The sequence below is a fragment of the Brassica napus genome, chromosome A5 (genome assembly GCF_020379485.1).
Source record: "Brassica napus cultivar Da-Ae chromosome A5, Da-Ae, whole genome shotgun sequence".
Lineage (NCBI taxonomy): Eukaryota > Viridiplantae > Streptophyta > Magnoliopsida > Brassicales > Brassicaceae > Brassica > Brassica napus.
This window is the reverse complement of record NC_063438.1, coordinates 7998321-8017869: the sequence shown is the minus strand read 5'-3', so window position 1 is coordinate 8017869 and position 19549 is coordinate 7998321. Positions and strand designations below refer to the sequence as shown.

The window sequence follows — 19549 nt, the reverse complement described above, 5'->3', positions numbered from 1 at the left end:
TTACTTTAGAAAACTATCATTTAATATATAAATTTAATTAATTACACAGTAATTTACATAATTTAATTGGCCACACAATATTCAATAAATATAAAGTTACATTGAAATATAAAAGAAATTTATATAGTGAAACAAAAATACTTTTAAACCATTATATTATAAAACAAATGGAATATTCAAATTATATTGAAATATTATAATAGTAAGAATCAGAGAAGCTGAAATCTCAACGTTGATCATTTACGTTGGCCATGCCTTAGACCATCTCCAATGTATTCTTTTATTGTTTTCTCTCAAACAGAGAAATTTCATAATAGAGATGGATTTGTCTCCGATGTATTTTTCTATTTTCTCTCCTAAAAAAGAATATTCTTGATATATTCTTTTCTAAGTTTACAAATAATAATTTTTATTTGTGAAAGTTGAAAACCAATCCAATTTATTTTAGTATTTTATAAAATTATGATATTATTTACACTAATATTTCTTTACAAACTCTTTTGTAAATAAAAAATATAATTATATTTATATAAATAATATATTTCACTAAAAAAATATTTTTGGTTATAATTGTTTAAGTAAGAAGTTAAAGGATCATTTTGTAAAAACAAATAGAGGAGGTGACATGGCAAAAATATAGTTTCTCATTGGCCGATTATTTTCGCCTACGTGGATATTCTATCTGAGGCATATATCCTCCAATTTTAATTAAAATCTGTAATATTTAAAAGTTATTACTTTATAAAACTATCATTTAATATATAAATTTAATCAATTACACAGTAATTTACATAATTTAATTGGCCACATAATATCCAATAAGTATAAAGTTACATTGAAATATAAATACAATTTATATAGTGAGACAAAAAAATACTTTTAAACCATTATATTATAAACCAAATGGAATATTCAAATTATATTGAAATATTAGAATAGTAAGAATCAGAAAATCTGAAATCTCAATGTCGATCATTTACGTCGGCCATGCCTTAAACCATCTCCAATGTATTCCTTTATTTTTTTTCTCTCAAATAGAGGAATTTCATAATATAGTTGGATTTGTCATCGATGTATTTTTTTCTATTTTCTCTCTTGAAAAAGAATATTTTTGATATATTATTTTCTAAGTTTACAAATAATAATTTTTATTTGTGAAAGTTGAAAACCAATCCAATTTATATTAGTATTTTATAAAATTATGATATTTATTTACACTAAATATTTCTTTACAAACTATTATGTAAATAAAAAATATAATTATATTTATATAAATAATATATTTCACTTAAAAATATTTTCGGTTATAATTGCTTAAGTAAAAAGTTAAATAATCATTTTGTAAAAACTTATAGAAGATGTGACATGACAAAATTTTAGTTTTTCATTGGCCGATTATATTCGCCTGCGTAGACATTCTATCTAAGGCTTATATCCTCTTTTATTACTTGTTTGATTTATTCGGAAGGTTATTTAGTATTTTGGTAAGTGCACAGATTTAGTATTTGTGTGTAATTTTAACCCAGAAATATTTTGTGTAAATTACTATTGAATTAATAGTTAGAAAATTATATATTATTTTCTCTGTCTTTATGGATGATTAATAGCTAGGAATTTCTCACATTTACATTTGTCATTATACGGTTCTCACTAAATTTATTTGAAAAGATATATGTAACGTATGTTTTTTACATTGCCTTCATAGTAATTAGAGTCTAATTGTTGGTCCTTTTGTTTAAACTGGATCATGTATTTGAATATTGAGAAGTTTTTCTGAATGATGATCAATCAATTTCGTGGGTCAAATTTTCACTTGGTTACAATTAATTTAGTTAATATATTATACTCCATATTCTGCTTTGTATGTTAATGTAATTATATCTCTATTGCTTGTGGGTGTAGTTCTTTTGGGTTATATCTTTCTCCCTTGGCAGTTACCTATATGTAACCTGGTGATCCCTTAACAATTTTATTAATCTGGAGAATATGAATCCGGGTGAAGATTATTTTCTTGATCACCTACCCATCTACTCGAACATATGAGGTAAGTGGTAACTCTTTTGGATTGTGAGGTAAGTGGTAACTCTGTTTTGTTTTGTTTTGTTGTTGTTTTGTGTTGTGTTTGTTGTTTCTTTTCGTGTAATAAGTTGCTTGCAACATTGTGAAAAATTCAAAAATGATATAATATTAACATTTTACCAAAAAAAAAAAAAAAAAAAAACTCTGCTCAATTAAATTAAAAGGTTCTTTTTATTTTGTTAGTGGACAAACCATTCCCTTTCGCGTAATTGGAAGCCGAGGATAAATATATAAAAGTTGTTATTTTACACATGATAGAATCATAAACATAATCAGCACAGTTAGACGAAACAATGCAGTTTATATTAACAACACATTACACAGCAATCAGAATTTGATGATCGGTTTTTTTTTTTTAAAAACTTTTCAATCTCAAGTAATCTCTTTCTTAATGTGCTATGTATATTCCCTTTTCATGTTTAAAAAAAAAATATATTCCCATTTATTTCCGATGACACTACATTAGAGAACGGCCCTGTTCGTCGGACAAAGGTCGCGGCAGCGACTGTCGGTTAGAAAAGCACATAAACAACAGAACAATTAATGAAAAAAGATCACAGTGATGAGAGAGAAATGGTCGCTAACGACACAAATTCATTCCGGAGAGTGCTGCTGTTTTATGTAACGATTCATACTTTGTGTTCATATGAACAATAAGTGATCGCTGTGTCATCTACCTTAACACACTCTAAGAAATACTCTTCTACTCTTACTTTTTTGTTTAACAGATTCACACATCGTATTATTAGAGTCATTTGCTTTTGATGGCTCACATCCGGTGTACAATCAAGAATGACAGAAAAATATTTTGCCTCTTTAATGACTTCTACTATAGAAAGTTGAACATTATGAGCTAAAAGAGAGATAAACTCATTCTGAATATTATGACCAAGATAATGATGATGAATTTCTTGACTTTGAATGCGCCTAATATGATCTTGAATTACCAAGTCAAATTTTGCAATCATCTCAATAGAACCTAAGAAATTACCATTGTTATCTTGATAAAGTTTCTCATTTATTCCTCTAAATGCCAAATTCCGCTTAGCAAGAAATTTCACTACAGCAATTATTCTAGTTAAAACAAGTCTCCAACGCTCTTTTTCTTTTGCTATTTCCTTTTGTAATTCTTTATCAATCGTCAAATTTTTTTCCAATCTAACTTTCAATTCATTCCAAGTTTTCATGTTAGTCATATGATCTGCACTTTTTTCATGGTGTTTAAGCCTCTCACTAAGATGCTTCCAATCTCTTAATCCATCATTAGCTAACGAACTTAAGGAAATACCAGATTTAAATAACTTGCAACAAAAACAGTAACATTTGTCCTCATGTTTCGAATAAACCAGCCAATTTCTATTACTAATTTCCCCATTACTCAATTTTATAGAATAATAAACATCTGAAAAACGTCTAGAACTCTTATCTAAGGGACACACAAGATTCATTTCTCTTTTAAACCCTTTTTCAACCAACAAATCTTTCATTTTATTATCAAGTTTATTCCAATACCTAGGATCAGATATATCGATAAATGAGCTTTTTGGTTCATGAACATTCATACTTTCAACATTAGATTCATCTAACACATTATCATGCTCACTCAAGTGACTAATACTATCATCAAAATGATCATTTGATTCAGTATTATTATCTTTAGTAGCATGTTCAGGATTTTCATTAACATTTTTTTATCACAAATCTATCCATAGAACCTTTCTGAGATTTTATAAATAATTCTGCTACTTTCTTTTTTTTCTTTTTTGACATCCTAAATCACCAGTCATGATTTAAGAAAAATATCAAATAAACAGAAAAATATCACCTTGTAATATGAATCCCCAAAGAAAGAGTGAACCTGAAATTAGAAAAAAAAGCTTGAAAATTCAGTTAGACCATTCACACGCTATGTTTTTGATTGAAACACCATTTATAGGAACCTAGGATGGGGACAAAGTAATTTTTTTCTTATATATTTTTCAAATGAAAATGGTGTGAACATAAAAAAATATATGACATATCTAAAACCAAATTTTACCAGAGAGACTAGAATGTTCAAATCGAAGTTTCTGATGTAAAAAGAATTTTCTGAGATTTAGAGTTTAGAGAAGGAAGATGAAAAGATTTTGTAAGAACAAGTTAACCAAAAACAAAAAAAAAAAACAAAAAATCCTAAATAATCTACGCTTTACAAATGTTAATTTTTTTAAAATGGGCCCCATACTTAAGCACACCGTCCACGTCAAATATATAAGGCTTGTTCTTCAGATGCATCACAGAATAACCAAAATTATGACTGATTTTTGCCCAAATATGTGGAGAACACCGCAGGCAGCCGTACTTTCCACCATTAAAATCAGACGCAGCTCTCGTTTAGCTGTCGCTGTTTTACCCAGCGTCACGGAAAACATCGGCGGCACTTGCAAAAAGTAATCGCAGCGGCATGTCATTTGTTCTCCACCATATATTTTTGTGATTTTGATGTGTTAATTTTGAGACGCTAACGCAGCGTCAGCGACCATAAAAAGAACATGTCTATAATCTTCAAAAGAATTTGTCAAAACTTGCCGTGATTAATTAAATTTATAAGATCAACTAAATTTTTTTTTTTAAATGGGCTCCTTGTTTCACGGACCCAGAGCAGTGCACAGATTGTCCCTTCCTTTAAGCCGGCGGTGGGTTTGAGCATACTCTAAACGGCAGAAAATGAAGATGAAGTAACATATGGTTAGGGAAAGTTTGGGTCAATTAAATCAGAATCGTTACAGTAGGGGAGTCTGAAAAGGTTGTAAACGATAGATGAATACATGAGTAGGCTTACACTGCTGTGATTAATTAATTTTCTCTGTATTTTGGGTATTAGTGATGGGCCACGACAACACAGAAAATTAAAAGCCCAAAACTAAATTGGCCGTGAAAATTTTGTCAAGTGATATCAGTCTGACCTGGCAGAGTAAACTCTTTTGATTGGTTGATTTTCAATGCTATCGTGGAGCATTCCAGGTAAAATAAACAAAAGAACTTAAAATACAATAAACAAAAGAATCTCGATCGGTGAGAAAACCATCCATCCTTTGGGCCAATTTATCATTCAGACAAGAATCAATAATTGATTGGCAAACGACAATGAAAAGTAGTGCTATAGAAATGGGGAGGAAGAAGGTGGAAGATGTCCCGACGGCATCTTCAGTCGACAAAGATGAAGTGTCGGAGTCGAGTCCTTCTAAACCGGGATCTAAGAAGCCGAGCGATAGTGGTGGTGTGAGGAAGCGGCCAATTGAAAAGACATGGAAGGAGCTTTCAGAAACAATTAACAGAGAACTTACAGAGGTAAGGAAGCAGTGCCGGTCCAACATTTTCATTTTTTTCTTGATGCCCTAAGCTCATTTAAAATTTTATGCCTTTGTTATTTATATATAAAAAAAATTATGCCCTATATAAAACTAATTTTTTCACTTAAAATATGATGCCCTAAGCGGTCGATTACCTCGCTTATGCTCGAGACCGGCCCTGTAAGGAAGAAACCATCTTCGGTTTCAGAAGATATCAAGAGCATGAACCCTCCTAGGGATTTAGTCGGGCCTCCAGTACTGAAGCTTCGTTTCATAAACTCGCCGCCACCGACGATATTCACGGATTCAAGGATCATGGGGGAGGACGGTACTCCATTAAAAATCGAGCTCGTTGACGCCTCCACGAACACGCGAATCCACAGTTTCTTTCCGCTCGATATCGTACTGCTGAACGCCGATATTAGGGAAGAAGGCTGGAGCAAGGAGGAATTTTACCGGAATATACTCCGGCCACGCAAAGGGAAACGAGCGTTGCTCGTCGGAGATCTGACCGTGACACTTGAACACGGGTTAGGAATGATCAGCGGCAACGTTGCTTTCACAGGTAACTCGAGGAGCCGGAAGTTCCGATTAGGGGCTAAATTGACTCAAGGAGGAAATGTTCAAGGGGCCATAACCAAAACGTTTTCGTGCATAGATAAACGAGGAAAATGTGAGTAAATTGGTTGATTAGTTTTCATTCCTATCACAACAGCATTTGGTAAAATCATTTTGTTCGTTTTGGACTATGCAGCTTCTCACAAACAATATTCTGCTTCTAAGGTCTCGAAGCTAGCCCGTGGAAGTGTGGTGGATATGCAGCAGGACGGGTTACATAACTCTGTTTACAATGGCGTGAATCTGCTGCAAGAAGACGAATTAAGCATTATTGGATTTAACGAGTTTCAGAGTGGACCAGTTTCTGATGCAAGTGACACATCTGCTACCTTTCCTGCATCTAAAGATTATGATGTTGTAATCAGACATGGAGGAAACAATGATTTTATCAGCCATCTTCGTGCTGCCCTCTCCCGGAGAGGGATCTCTGTCCATGAAGACGTTGAAGAAACGACGGATGCTGCAGTTCCGGAATGCAGGGTTTTGATCATATTCTTAACGACCACATACGTCCCTTCCAACCTCTTAAACATTCTTCAACACCAACGACAAGAGTCTCTGATGGTTTATCCTATTTTTTATGGAATATCGCCCTCTGATTTGATCACTAACAGCAACTACTATGAGAATTTTTTCCCCCAAGACGAGTCGGAACGGTGTCAAGCTGCTTTGAAGGAAATAACTCAGATGCCTCGCTACATATTGATAGACAAGTACGTGATCAATAGGAAGGAACCCTTTGACTAGACAGATCTGTCAATATATATATTTTTTTTTTTTATGTGGCAAAAAAAATTTAGTATGAACCTTGTCAATATCTAGTGTTAAGACTTAATAGTAGCTATTGGATTAATGTTATATTAACTTTGCCATTTCATCCTTAAAAAGATTCTCTTGGTCATTGTCTCATCTACTTTATTACAAATCTCGCTCGCAGGTACGAGTCCGAACTTATTGATGAGATTGTCAGAGATGCATTGAAGGTGATATATTCCACTGAACATGAGAAAATGATTGGGATGGATATGCAGATAAAGGAGATTGTATCACTACTATGCATTGAATCCCCAGATGTTCGCAGCGTAGGTATATGGGGTGCCGTTGGTATAGGAAAGACAGCCCTTGCTGAAGAAATCTTTTGCAGAATCTCAGTCCAGTTTGTGACTTGTGTCTTCCTCAAGGACCTTCATAAAGAAGTACAAGTAAAAGGTCAGGATGCTCTTAGAGAGGACTTCTTGTCTAAAGTTCTAGAAGTAGAACCACATGTTATTCGGGTTTCTGGCATGGAAACAAGTTTCTTGAGGAGTAGGGTTCAACGTAAAAAGGTCCTCGTAGTTCTCGACGATGTGAATGATTTCAGAGATGTTGAAATCTTTCTGGAGGAGCTTAGCTATTTGGGTCCTGGAAGCAGAATAATCATAACCTCGAGGGACAAACGCGTTTTCGTGCTATGTAAAACTGATCATGTCTACGAGGTCAAGCCATTAGACTTTTCTAAGTCTCTACAAATACTAGATCGTAGAATATATTCACCTGAGCTTGTCAAATTCTCAAATGGGAATCCACAGGTTCTTCAGTTCTTAAGCAGATCGAACAGAGAATGGAAACGGTTGTCACAAGAAATTCAGAGTTCCTCTCCCATTTACATTCAAGGTATATTCGAAAGAAGCTGTTGTGGGCTTGATGACATCGAAAGAAGTATTTTTTTGGACATTGCATGTTTCTTCAAAAGAATGAATAAAAACGATGTTGCACTGTTGCTTGATGGACGTGATTTCTCTCCGCATGTTGGATTTAGAAGCCTTGTTGACAAATCACTGTTAACCATATCACACAATATGGTGGACATGCCCGTTTTTCTCCAGGCAACGGGTCGAGAAATTGTTCGCCAAGAATCAGTTGACAGGCCAGGAGACCGCAGCAGGTTGTGGAATGCCGAAGATATTAGGGACGTGTTCATAGATAACACTGTAAGTCATCAGAAACATAAGATTTAATGTGCTAATTTCCGTTTTTCCTGGAGGCTAACTTTATTTCTCTTGGTATTCAGGGCACATCAGCTATTGAAGGCATTTTTTTGGACATGTCGCAGCTGAAATTCGATGCAAGACCTATTGTGTTTATGAAAATGTGTAACCTTAGACTTTTAAAGCTTTGTTTCTCCAAAGTGAAAGAGAACAATGGAGTGTGTTTACCTCAAGGTCTTGAATACTTGCCGAGGAAGCTAAGGCTTCTGCACTGGGAATATTATCCTCTAAGCTCATTACCGCAAACTTTTGATCCAAAGAACCTCGTAGAGCTCAACTTGCCAAATAGTTGCGCGAAGAAACTTTGGAAAGGGAAAAAGGTAATGTTCAAGATTAATGTACTGCCACCAAGTCAATGATAAATACTTCATTGCTGTTGTTTGTTTCTCTCTTATGCAGAGTCTGGAAAAGCTTAAAAAGTTGAGACTAAGCCACTCCTACCATTTAACAAAAATCCCAAGACTTTCAAGTGCGCCGAATCTTGAACTTCTTGATTTGGAAGGTTGCAACAGTTTGGTGAGTATTAGCCAGTCTATATGCCATCTTAAAAAGCTTGTTTTTCTGAATCTGAAGGATTGCTCCAATCTGGAGAGTGTACCATCTACGGTTGATTTAGAGTCTCTTGAGGTTTTGAATCTTTCTGGCTGCTCGAAGCTTGAGAATTTCCCAGAGATCTCACCAAATGTAAAAGAACTGTACTTGGGTGGGACTATGATACAAGAAATGCCATCATCTATCAAGAACCTTGTATTGCTTGAGAAGCTGGATCTAGAAAACAGCAAATACCTTAAGGTTCTTCCAACCAGCATCTGCAAGTTGAAGCATCTTGAAACACTGAATCTGTCAGACTGCTCAAGGCTTGAGCGGTTTCCAGACTTGAATAGAAAGATGAAATGCTTTAAGTGTCTGGATTTAAGCAGGACGACCATTAAAGAGCTACCCTCTTCCATTTCATATCTGACTGCTCTTGAAGAACTGAGGCTTGTGGAGTGCAAGAGCCTCGTTAGATTGCCTGATAACGCGTGGAGCCTAAGATTCAAGGTTGAATTTCGCCAGATTGACACAGACAAGTTTTCAAAACTGTGGAATAGATTTGCGTGGCTCAAGAAAGTTCAGATCTCTTAGTTTCTACTTCTATACTGTGGAAAGGACACAACATGGATTGTTTTTATTGTCTCCAATGTAAATATGATTCTTTTTTTTTATGATTCTTAGACGTGAATAAAGAATGTTCGGAAAGTATGGAGTCAGAGGTGGGCGTTCGGGTATCCATTCGAGCTTAGTTCGGATCTATTCGGGTTTCGGAGTTTTTGGGTTAAAAAATTCAGTTTCATTTGGATATTTCTAAATTTCGGTTCGGGTTCGGTTCAGATCGTTACGGGTTCGGTTCAGATCGTTGCGGGTTCGGTTCAGATTTGGATAACCTATTTAAATTATTTTAAAATTTTAAAATTATTATATACTTTAAACTTTTCAAACTACATAAACAAAATAATATATTACATATAATTTTAAATAACATATGTCAAAATATCTAAATTTAACGTATAATTTAGTTTGGTTTGAACATGATAAAAATCAATAGATATTTCAAGTATTTCTGGTGTTTTGAGTATATTTAGCTATTTGAAACACTTATTTTTGACTATTGTATATATTTTCAAGTATTTTGTGCAATTTAAATGTATCATATATATTTATGTTTTTAATATACATTAAATCTAAAAATAATTAATACTCCATCTGTTTCAAAATACATGAAGTTTTAGGTTGGGCCCAACTATTAAGAAACTTATTTTTTTATCCAAAAAGTATCATTAAAATATAAATTAAAAATTATTCAATCAATCACAAAACATAATATAAAATATGATTGGTTAAACAATTTTGATAAAGTTAAAAGGTACATTGAAATATGAAAACATCATCTATTTTGAAACATCAAAAACTCGCTAAAACATCATCTATTTTGAAACGGATGGAGTATTAGGTTAAGATCCGCGTCTTGCGCGGAATGAACATTATATATAAATTATTTTAAATATTATATGTTTTCACATATTATAAAATAATAAATATATATAGAATATTTAAAAATTCAGTAACTATTAAATATATAATTAAATTGGTGTGAACAAATAAATTTTGTTAATCCAAACAATTTTTTTTCTATTTGATACAATATATAATTAAATTTAAATGATATTAATGTATATAGTATATTTTTAATATTAATGTCTACTAAATGATGTTTTTTACTAATATGTTTTTTTTTTATCATTTGTATCTTTGTAGCAAAAAAATTAAAATTATTAATAACAAATTTTTCATTGTAGATTAATAGTTTTAGTATTTTATACTTAAAAAAAATTAAGATGTCAATGTTTGTTTATGTTTTTATCAAAAGAAATTATTCAAAGTAAATTTAGAAATTAAATATTTACGTATTTTATAGGAGAAATTACATGTTTACCACTTTCATGGTACCACTTTTCATTTTTACCACCACTAAGGAGACATTTTCAAAAATAAATTCTTCATTAAGTGGCAAAAGATTCTTATGTCTTTGTTATTTATATATATAATAAATTATTATTTAAATAAAAAATAAATAAAAAAAAAAAAATTCATGTTTTCGAATTATACTTTTTCAAATTTGAACTTTTTTATATTTTTTTATTTTCTTTTTCAAATTTCTTTTTGAAAAACGAAAATGTTTGAAACTATTTTTTAAATTTTTTTATAAATTTTTAAAAATTTATTTAAAAATTTATTAGAATACAAAATTTCACATTCCAAAAACCCTATCTCAACTCTCAACTGTAAACTCTAAGTCTAGATTAGTTAACCATAAGGGTATAATTGTCTTTTACCATTCATTAAAAGTGAGAGTAAAAATGGTTAGTGTAAACATGAAAAATGATATTATGAATGTGTTATTTGTGGCAATTTCCGCAGAACAAAGCCCGATTGAGATTATAGAACTCTGACCAGAATAATGTGCAATCTCAAAAATTCAATAGTAAAAGCCACAAAAGAAGAAGATTTTTTCTTGACGTGGTTGCAGCTTGTAACGCTCTAACTTTAGCCTGCAAGACCATCCCGGGTTCATCTGCCACTTGCATTGAATAAAAATTTCTTGGAGCTTGTAACTAAAGTTCTTCGGTAATCTATAGCTTTAGACATAAGTCTTGGAACAAAAGGGAACTGAAACATCCACCAAACCACAAATAATCCAAAGCAAAAAACATATGAGAAAACTTACATAGAATACCTTAGATCTTGTTCATAAAAAAAAAAGAATATTGTAGATCGTTGCTCTCTTTTAAGTTGTAAGAAAGATTCATTGAAGCTTCCTTAATCTTCTTTTCATAGAGATGAAATATGAACCTTAGTTTCATAGCAATTGAGGGCGAAATTATGTCGAGAGCTTCATATTCGGGTCTTTTAACTTAAGTCGGGTCTTACGGTTGGGTGGGGAGATTATTGGGTAGTCTTAGGGTCAACGTGATTTGTCTGATCGCGTTTTTATGAAATTAAACGCAATCACGTCGAAATCATACGATATGTGGAATTAATTCAGGAAAAATACTTTAGGGAGAAAACTAATGAAGCAGATTAGTTTAGGGGGTTTCTTAATGAGCCTATAAGTTTAGGGGGTTTGGTGTGGGTTAGGTAGTTTGGGGGGTGGGGGTGGGGGGGGGGGGGGGGGGGGGGGGAGGTGTAAAGAAGGCAACCCTTAATGATCACTTCTCCTTCAGTAGGATTTCTTTTTTTGCTCTCTCCTCTACTTGCTTTACGTTTTTCTCTGGAAGCGGATTCTGTTTCTAACCCCTGAAAAGCTTTTGCCTTTTTTTCTTTCTCTGCAAGCGGATTATGTTTCGAAACCCTCAAAAAGCAAATATGCAATCAAACGAAGAAGAATTCGTAAGGTTTCTAGGAGAAGGCTCCTTTGGTTGCGTTAATCTCGTCCGATACTCTAATTCCAACGACGACGGCTCTTCGTACCTCTCCGCCGACAAGAACTCTTACGAAGAAGACTACGACAGTCTCAAAAGCTCGAGTTAGACATCCTGCTCGAACTCAGGGGATATCCCAATATCGTTACGTGTTTTGGAAACTCTCTTGAAGAAAGCTTCAGCAGATCCGGGAAGAATCTCTACAAACTTCAACTCGAGTACGCTTCTGAAGGTAGTTTAAGCGCTTTCATGGACAAATACGCCGACCGAAAGTTGCCGGAACCGTTGATCAAAGATTTCACGTGGATGGTTCTCGAAGGTTTGGTTTCGGTTCACGGCCACAGCTATGCTCACTGCGACATCAAACCAGACAACCTACTTGTGACAACCCGCTCCGTGAGAACTATCTGTCCCGTGAGCTCCAGGCTCACAGCGCTGCAGCACACCGATCTCAATCCCTCTTAGTTTGTTGGTGAGCTTCGAACCCAGAACCTCACCCTTTAACAGCATTCACACATGACAAGCTGTCACCAATTGAAATTAGAGGGGGCGGGTTGTCACACTACTCGTGTTCCCTAGTTCGAGCAGTGAAGGTTACGAGATCAAGATTTCCGATTTCGGTAGCGCGTTAGATGTGGGAGAGGTTCCCAAGTTCTGGGAAACTAATATGCCGTGGATGGGGACTCCGATCTACATGTCGCCGGAGTCGATCCGTGACGGCGTGGCCGACATGTCTCTAGACTTGTGGTCGGTGGGATGTTTGGTACTGGAGATGTACACGGTCGTGATTCCATGGGAAGGTGTTAATCTCGATCTTCTAGCTACTCTTCTCCGTTGTGGTGCTGCTCCTGAGATCCCAGAGAGTTTACCTTCCGATGCAAAGGAATTTATCCAAACGTGTTTCTCGAGGGAGCCTGAGGAGAGAGGGAGCGCCATTGAGTTGATGTCTCATCCTTTCTTGTCTCGTCCACAAGTTGAAGATAAGAAAACAAGAAACTCCTTTTTGTTGAAGTTGCTCAAGTTGAGAATCAAACGAAGAAGCTCCAAGAAGAAACCAACGACAGATGCTGTTTCTGTTTCAGACAAGAAGAAGCCTCTGAAGTTGAGGTTTTTTCCTACAAAGGCCACAGAGTTTAAGAGATCTCTGAACTAAGTCTTGAGGTTGAAGTTTATGCCTTTGAAGAAATCGACCTACTTCAGATTAGTGTCTGTTTACTAACGTTTTTGTCCATTAACGTTTGGGATCCCTGTTTAGTATGTCGTTCTCTGTTCATTAGTATATCTCTTGTTTAGTACGTATCTGAGGTCTCAAATTAGTAACGACAGTATAACTGTTAATAAAGTTTTTTTCAATCTGAATTGCTCACTATACAGAGTTCTTTCCTCTGCAAACTCCAGTCTTGATCTTTTTACTGTGATAAGCAATTGAAAAGCATCTCCTTGCTTTCATCTTAAACTAAAAAAACCAATATCAGAACAAGCTTTACGAGCTAACAACAGGGTCCCCTTAATTGGAAAATATATCTTCTTAGGTTTGTTCTGTCGATAAACTAGAAGTGGATAAACTAGAGCTACTTTGACTACTCCATTATATCTCAATCTTATGAAACATGACAAGTGGATCACTTCAGAATCATTGCATTCATACTTAAAAGCTACATATGTAACTAACCTTACACAAGCTGCGTCTCCAGTTGGAAGTCTCTTCCTTTCCAGTTTGAACCATTGTATAAGCAACAGCGACAGGTGTATTATTGCATCAGCCTTGATCCATCTCTAGCATAGTACCAATGTAAACAAAAAACACAAAAAGATTGTAATCATAGCATTTTTTTCTGTTCCTTTGGGCACAAGAACACAAAAATCCTCTTTACGTGAGAGTATCTGATAAGTACCATAAGGCATATGTTAGGAAGATGAGGACCAGAGGAGAGGAACAGAGTAGAGTTGACTAGGCTGAGGAATTAGGCGCAAAGAGTTTGAATGATAAAAGAGTAAAGCAAACCCTCTTGCTAGAAGAGAAGCTTTGCCGTTAAACAAAGAAATAGTCAAATAAAATATCTCATTCAAAATAATTTCTACAATTGCATACAATACAATTTTAAAACTAGATTTCTATCCGCCCTTTTGAAAGTGCGGGTTAATTTTTGTCAAACAATTTTTTTATAATAAATATTATAATTTTGAACTTAATTTTTGTATGTTTTATATATAAATTTATTTGTTATTATTTTCTGTCATTTTATTAATTATGTATTATATGAATATCAAAACAGGAAATTTTTTTTATTAATCCATTTGAATTGATTTTAGTTTTTTTAATGAATTAATCCATTTTAGCATTTTTTTATTCAAAGTTGGTTTTAATGTTTTATAGTTGATAAATTAGCTTATATGTTATTTGAACTCATTTTCTGATAGATAAATATATGGGAAAATTACCAAAAATAGTCTAAAACTTGATTTTCAATGTAAAAGTATACTTCAAATTCAATCAAATGCAAAAGTAATTCAAAAATCTAGTGAAATATAACTAACCCCTTATGATTAAACTAAAAACTTGTGAAAAATAAAATCAACATTTACAAAATGAAAATGAATCATCCGCTAGTTTCATGGACCTTGGAGGTTTTATATCCACTAGATCCTTTCTCCCCGCTACGCGCAGATAATATATTTAAATTTGATACATTTATCATTTTTATTTGTATGTAAATTTTTCTATATTAAATTATAGATAACTAATTTTAAAATTTGATTTTTTTTTATATTTTTAGTTTGAAGTAAATATTTCTATTATATGTAACACAATTAACTAATAAAATATGAAGAATCAAGTCCGAGATTTTAGAGTTATGTAAAAAAAATATAATTATGTATAGAACACAAATTATCTTAGTTTAAAAGATCGGAATCTCATCTTGAATAAATTTACGAAAAGAAAAAGTACTCCAATAACCTACTTAATATAAAACCTCCTTTTAAAAAAAGCGTACTTAATAATATATTTTTTACGTGTAATAGTTGAAAACTGACAATTGAATATCGATCTAGAATATTATTTTAATATATCTAATGTAAAATATTAATTGTAATAAACAAATTTTGAATTTTGTAATATTACATGAATTAGAAGTCTTTAAAATCTAAAATCTATTTTATTAACATACTATATTTTTTTATTCATTTATTATTTTGACGTTACAAAATATTGCTTTAGTTTTATTTGTATATTATTTTTTTAATAATTTAGTTTCTTTTAAGTAATTTTAAAATTATCAAGAATAGAATATATTTGAAATTATTTATTTAAATATATCCAAATATGATGTCTCATTTTTATGTGTGTTTGCGTTGAGCATATTTAATTTGTAATTTGTATATTTAGTAACACCTTATTGCTCGTCGTTCTATGGTTTTAATAAATGTGTTGTCATCTCATTTTTATTACTACTAACATGATTTTTTAGTGATCAGTGATAATGTATTTTTAACGTTATGTATTATATTTTATTGTATATTTTTTAACTCTTCGTGCTGGCACTTTTTTTAGAATCATTTTAATTAGATAATAGGTTTCAAGATGTAAATAAAACTGTGTATGTTGTAAATTTAGACTTTTTAGTGTAGCTGAGCACTATCAATTATGGAAATTATATTATGATTTTATTTTACTAAATCTTTTTTTCTGTGTATTTTTTTGTTTTATTTTGTATTTTTACAATTTTATTGCATTATTCTTTAAATGCAGAGAATTGATATTTTCAATTTTTGTTTCATATACCTTAAAAGTCTTCGATTGATTTTTGTTTGTTTTCTTTCTCCAATTATAATGTACAGTTCGGCCGTTTTTTTTTTGATCAAACTACTAATATCATCAGATAGAAAAGCTTAAACTCTAAGAACTGAGTGAGTATTTGTGCTAGAGAAAACTGATTTAACCAATAATATAGTGAGATATTATAATATTAGAAGGTATGGAAACTCTTCTACGTTGTCCTACGCTGGACATAATTAAGTTGTTGTCAATTGATTCTATATTTGTAATAACTGGAAATACATCTTTATGTATTCCTTACATCATCCTTAATTGGTTTACGGTTCGACTATTTCTAATATACTGAGAGTAACATAAAATTAGATGTTGATTATCTCCTCCCAATTAGGAATGCACAGAATGTGAGAAATTCAAGATGAGACCAGTTTACAATTTTGTCCTCATATCTATATAGAGTTAGTTTATAGATTACTCTATCTGTTTCAAAATGTAATCAATTTTAATTAAAATATGTAATATTTAAAAGTTATTACTTTAGAAATCTGTCATTTAATATATAAATTTAATCAATTACACAGTAATTTACATAATTTAATTGGCTACACAATATCTAATAAATATAAAGTTACACTGAAATATAAAAACAATTTATATAGTGAAACAAAAAATACTTTTAAACCATCCTACTATATAAAAGTAACTAATTTCAAGGTTTCTAAGCTATGCCACATAAGCACAAATATTCACATCCAATCAGACTTACATGTCAGCTACTTCCGTGTCACTCAACAAATGTAATCCATTAGAAAATGCCCAGATTTAAGACCAACAGACTACAACGAAACCTAATTTGTGGCCCAATTAAACTACTCACCGTCTTTCCGCCTTCATCATCTTCAAAGCCTACCTCATGTTGTTCCGAATCTCTACCATAACGTCCCTTCTCCACCATCAAAGCCCTTAATTGTTATAAATTTCCTATGTAAACCTACCTTTTCAAATCCTCAAGCCTCAACCTCAATCTATATACACGCAATTCACAACTCTCTCTCTCTCTCTCTCTCTCTCTCTCTCTCTCTCTCTCTCTCTCTCTCTCTCTTATTAAGTTAATCAGCGGAAGCATCTCTAACGACGTCCGAATATTGAGAGAATGGACGGATCAACGCTTCAGCAAGTCTTGATTCACCTACAATTTAGAGATCAAGCAGTTACAGTTACATAGTACAACCAGTCTTCACGTGTTCTATTATGCTATTAGCTGATTGATCTATATTTGTTAATCGTATGGTTTATTTGGGTACAGTTGCGTGTGGTTTTGATTGCCTATTTGTTTGATTATTAGAGATGCTGATCAATTCCGACAGTGGAAAGCTTCTCAAGAAAAGGAATTATTGCAGGTATTTTATCTCATTCATTTCATCATCTATATTTGCCCTTCTAATTATTTAATTTAAACAAATCTCAAGTTTCACCTTTTTATTTTTCTTCCGGTAGCTCAATAGATAAGGAAGGAAGACAGAGCATGAAAGACTAAAACTGGAAGCCCTCAATCGACGTCAAAAAATGGTAGGAGTACTTGAGAAAAACACTTTGAAGAATTAATCAATTCGAGTGCCCAAAAAAAAAAATCTCAAGAGAAATCCATTTCAATTGTCTTCCAGGTTCTTCATAGAAAAACAGAGGAAGCAACAATGGCTACCAAGAAACTTAAGGAGCTGCTGGAATCTCGCAAGTCATCAGGTAATCTATTTACCGAGACGCTTTTTACTTGGTTTGTGTTTGTCCTTTCATAACCGTTTACATTCTTTTTTCAGTGGCTGGCAATGGTCAACCACCAACTAAAAAGGTGATAAAATCTCCTAATTTAGATATGGGTCCCACCATCCAGCACAAGTGTCAACTCTTTCCTTTTCATACTCTTTGCGGGTGAAAGAAAAAACTCTTCAGAAATGGCTTGATAACGAGCTAGAAGTTATGACAAAAGTACATCAAGTTCGTTCCCAATATGAAAAGCAAATCCAAGTGTGCGTTTTCAACCCTCTTATTCATGTTGTTAGCTGCAGAGTTCTTTTTCCCAAATATTTTTCTAAATTTTAGGTTGATAAGGGAAAAAATAAAAATCAGTGTAAGGCCTATGCCACACCTATATCTTTTTTTGGGTCCGCCCCTGACTGGAATGTTCAAAAAAGGGAAGAAAAGGAGAATTGTCGATGGATGCTGAAATATTTCTGACACCAACGTTTCATATGGTGAAAGTGAAGAAATGTAATGGAGATACTTTGGAGTATCAGAAATTAGTGAAAGAGGATCTTAGGCCTGCTCTTGCAGATATTGTTTTTTGTTTGGCAGAGCAACAAAGATGACGAATTAGTGCCTGCTTCACACCGAGAGACAGTTGTGAACTGTTTCTTACAACAACATGACGAGTTTGTGTTCACCATTCTTTTTTATTTCAGCATGTTGACTTCCTCAAATTCTTCTTTGCCTCTTTTAAACTACCCAAGTTAAAGCAAAATCTGATCTTGATTGATCATTGTTTTACTTTAGAAATTGTGTACGGGGCACAATCCTGACGTGGCCTTTGGATTTTTTTACTCAAACTAAACTATTTTTTTCTATTTCGGTTTAGTTTTGATTAGTTTGGTTTTACTCGATTGATCTATCTCATATAACCAGATACACAAAAATATCTAATTAAATTATTAAGACTAAACATGTAATGAAATAAATTTATAAATAAAAATATTTAGATCATTTATCTTTTACAGTTCTTTAAAACAACGCTATCTTTCTTTCATTCTGTCACAAATTTTATCCAGTTAATTATTAGGGAAATTGGGTTGTATAACCATCAAACAAATTATAATTTAATGGCTAACTAAAAAACCTTGATCACCTATACACTTTCCTTCTTATACATAATATTGCCATATTACCCTCAGATACAACCGGTTGAAACCTGCAAGAAAAAATAAAGAAAAGTTAATAATAATAATAATACTCAAAAGTAACGTGTGGCCCTTGAAAATCACACATTCTCTCTCACATGTGCTTTGTTTTGGTAACTTTAGAGTAGATAAAATTCTTCTTCCCAGATTTTTTCTCAAGAGAAGATCAATCAACTGTGGTAAAAAAGAGGCAACGATGAAGGCGTAGACGGTGAGAACACACACCAACTCTTTAATTTTTTCCTCCATCTCTTAACTCACTGATTCTTACAATCATGCTTTTGTTTTCATATTGTTTTTGTTTTTAAATCTTGCAAATGAGATGGGATTATCGCATCAAAGTTAGATCCATGATAGATATCCACTGATAAAGAGTAACGACAGCGGATCTGTAAAGTGTTGCTGTGTCAGAAAAAGGAGTAGATGAAGACGATCTCTATATGGTTGTAAAGAATAATGAGAGTGAGCCAAATGAATGCGTATCAGCATGTCTAAGAATGAAGAATTGAAGAAGATGAACTTTTCGTCTATACTATATTTTGTGAAATGAATAGTATAGTATATATTCTTTAGGTAGATATTTGTGCAAAGATACCATACTATTTGAGACGAAATGCTATACTATTCCTAAAAATGTAATAATATGCCATGTTTTCAAATTCGATAGTTATTTTCATTGTCATTTTCTGTGATTGATTGTAATATAAAATTCATTTTTTAAATGTTGCACAAATTTGATTATTTGGAATCTTCATTATTACCAATTCTAGTTTAGAAATCTAAATTCTATTATTTAGAGGAATGGTGG

At 32.7% G+C, this 19549-nt stretch overlaps 1 protein-coding gene, 2 long non-coding RNA genes and 1 pseudogene across 7 annotated transcripts; 3 read left to right on the top strand and 1 right to left on the bottom strand.

Annotated features, from left to right (window-relative positions):
• Window positions 1–5083: 5083 nt before the first annotated feature.
• Window positions 5084–9295, top strand: LOC106453647 (probable WRKY transcription factor 19). Of its 2 annotated transcripts, XM_048780862.1 has the most exons (7): window positions 5084–5409; window positions 5556–6084; window positions 6166–6742; window positions 6967–7504; window positions 7598–7999; window positions 8080–8376; window positions 8456–9295. In XM_048780862.1, exons 1-7 carry the CDS (start codon window positions 5206–5208, stop codon window positions 9179–9181), a joined length of 3273 nt encoding a protein of 1090 aa, XP_048636819.1. In that variant the 5' UTR covers window positions 5084–5205; the 3' UTR covers window positions 9182–9295. The 2 variants fall into 2 exon arrangements, with proteins under 2 accessions (XP_048636819.1, XP_048636818.1); XM_048780861.1 differs by having other exon boundaries at window positions 5086–5409; window positions 6967–7999.
• Window positions 9296–11785: 2490 nt separating this feature from the next.
• On the top strand, window positions 11786–13400 carry LOC106451425 (annotated as a pseudogene).
• Window positions 13401–16089: 2689 nt separating this feature from the next.
• Window positions 16090–17455, bottom strand: LOC125609424. Its single transcript, XR_007339727.1, has 2 exons — window positions 17266–17455; window positions 16090–16979 (listed from the first exon to the last, which is right to left on the bottom strand). It is a non-coding gene; the product is annotated as an uncharacterized LOC125609424 (long non-coding RNA).
• Window positions 16806–18411, top strand: LOC106420957. 4 transcript variants are annotated; one of them, XR_007339723.1, is made up of 5 exons: window positions 16806–17006; window positions 17136–17190; window positions 17288–17359; window positions 17455–17533; window positions 17608–18411. It is a non-coding gene; the product is annotated as an uncharacterized LOC106420957 (long non-coding RNA). The 4 variants fall into 4 exon arrangements; XR_007339725.1 differs by having other exon boundaries at window positions 16872–17006; window positions 17097–17190; XR_007339726.1 differs by having other exon boundaries at window positions 16872–17014.
• Window positions 18412–19549: the final 1138 nt, after the last annotated feature.

What these genes read in the sequence shown, in the direction of transcription:
- LOC106453647 (XM_048780861.1), top strand. Translation starts at nt 5,206, where the DNA reads ATGAAAAGTAGTGCTATAGAAATGGGGAGGAAGAAGGTGGAAGATGTC. An exon ending in TTAACAGAGAACTTACAGAG is followed by an intron (nt 5,410 to 5,555) that starts GTAAGGAAGCAG and finishes TGATGCCCTAAG; the next exon opens with CGGTCGATTACCTCGCTTAT. An exon ending in AACTTTGGAAAGGGAAAAAG is followed by an intron (nt 8,377 to 8,455) that starts GTAATGTTCAAG and finishes TCTCTTATGCAG; the next exon opens with AGTCTGGAAAAGCTTAAAAA.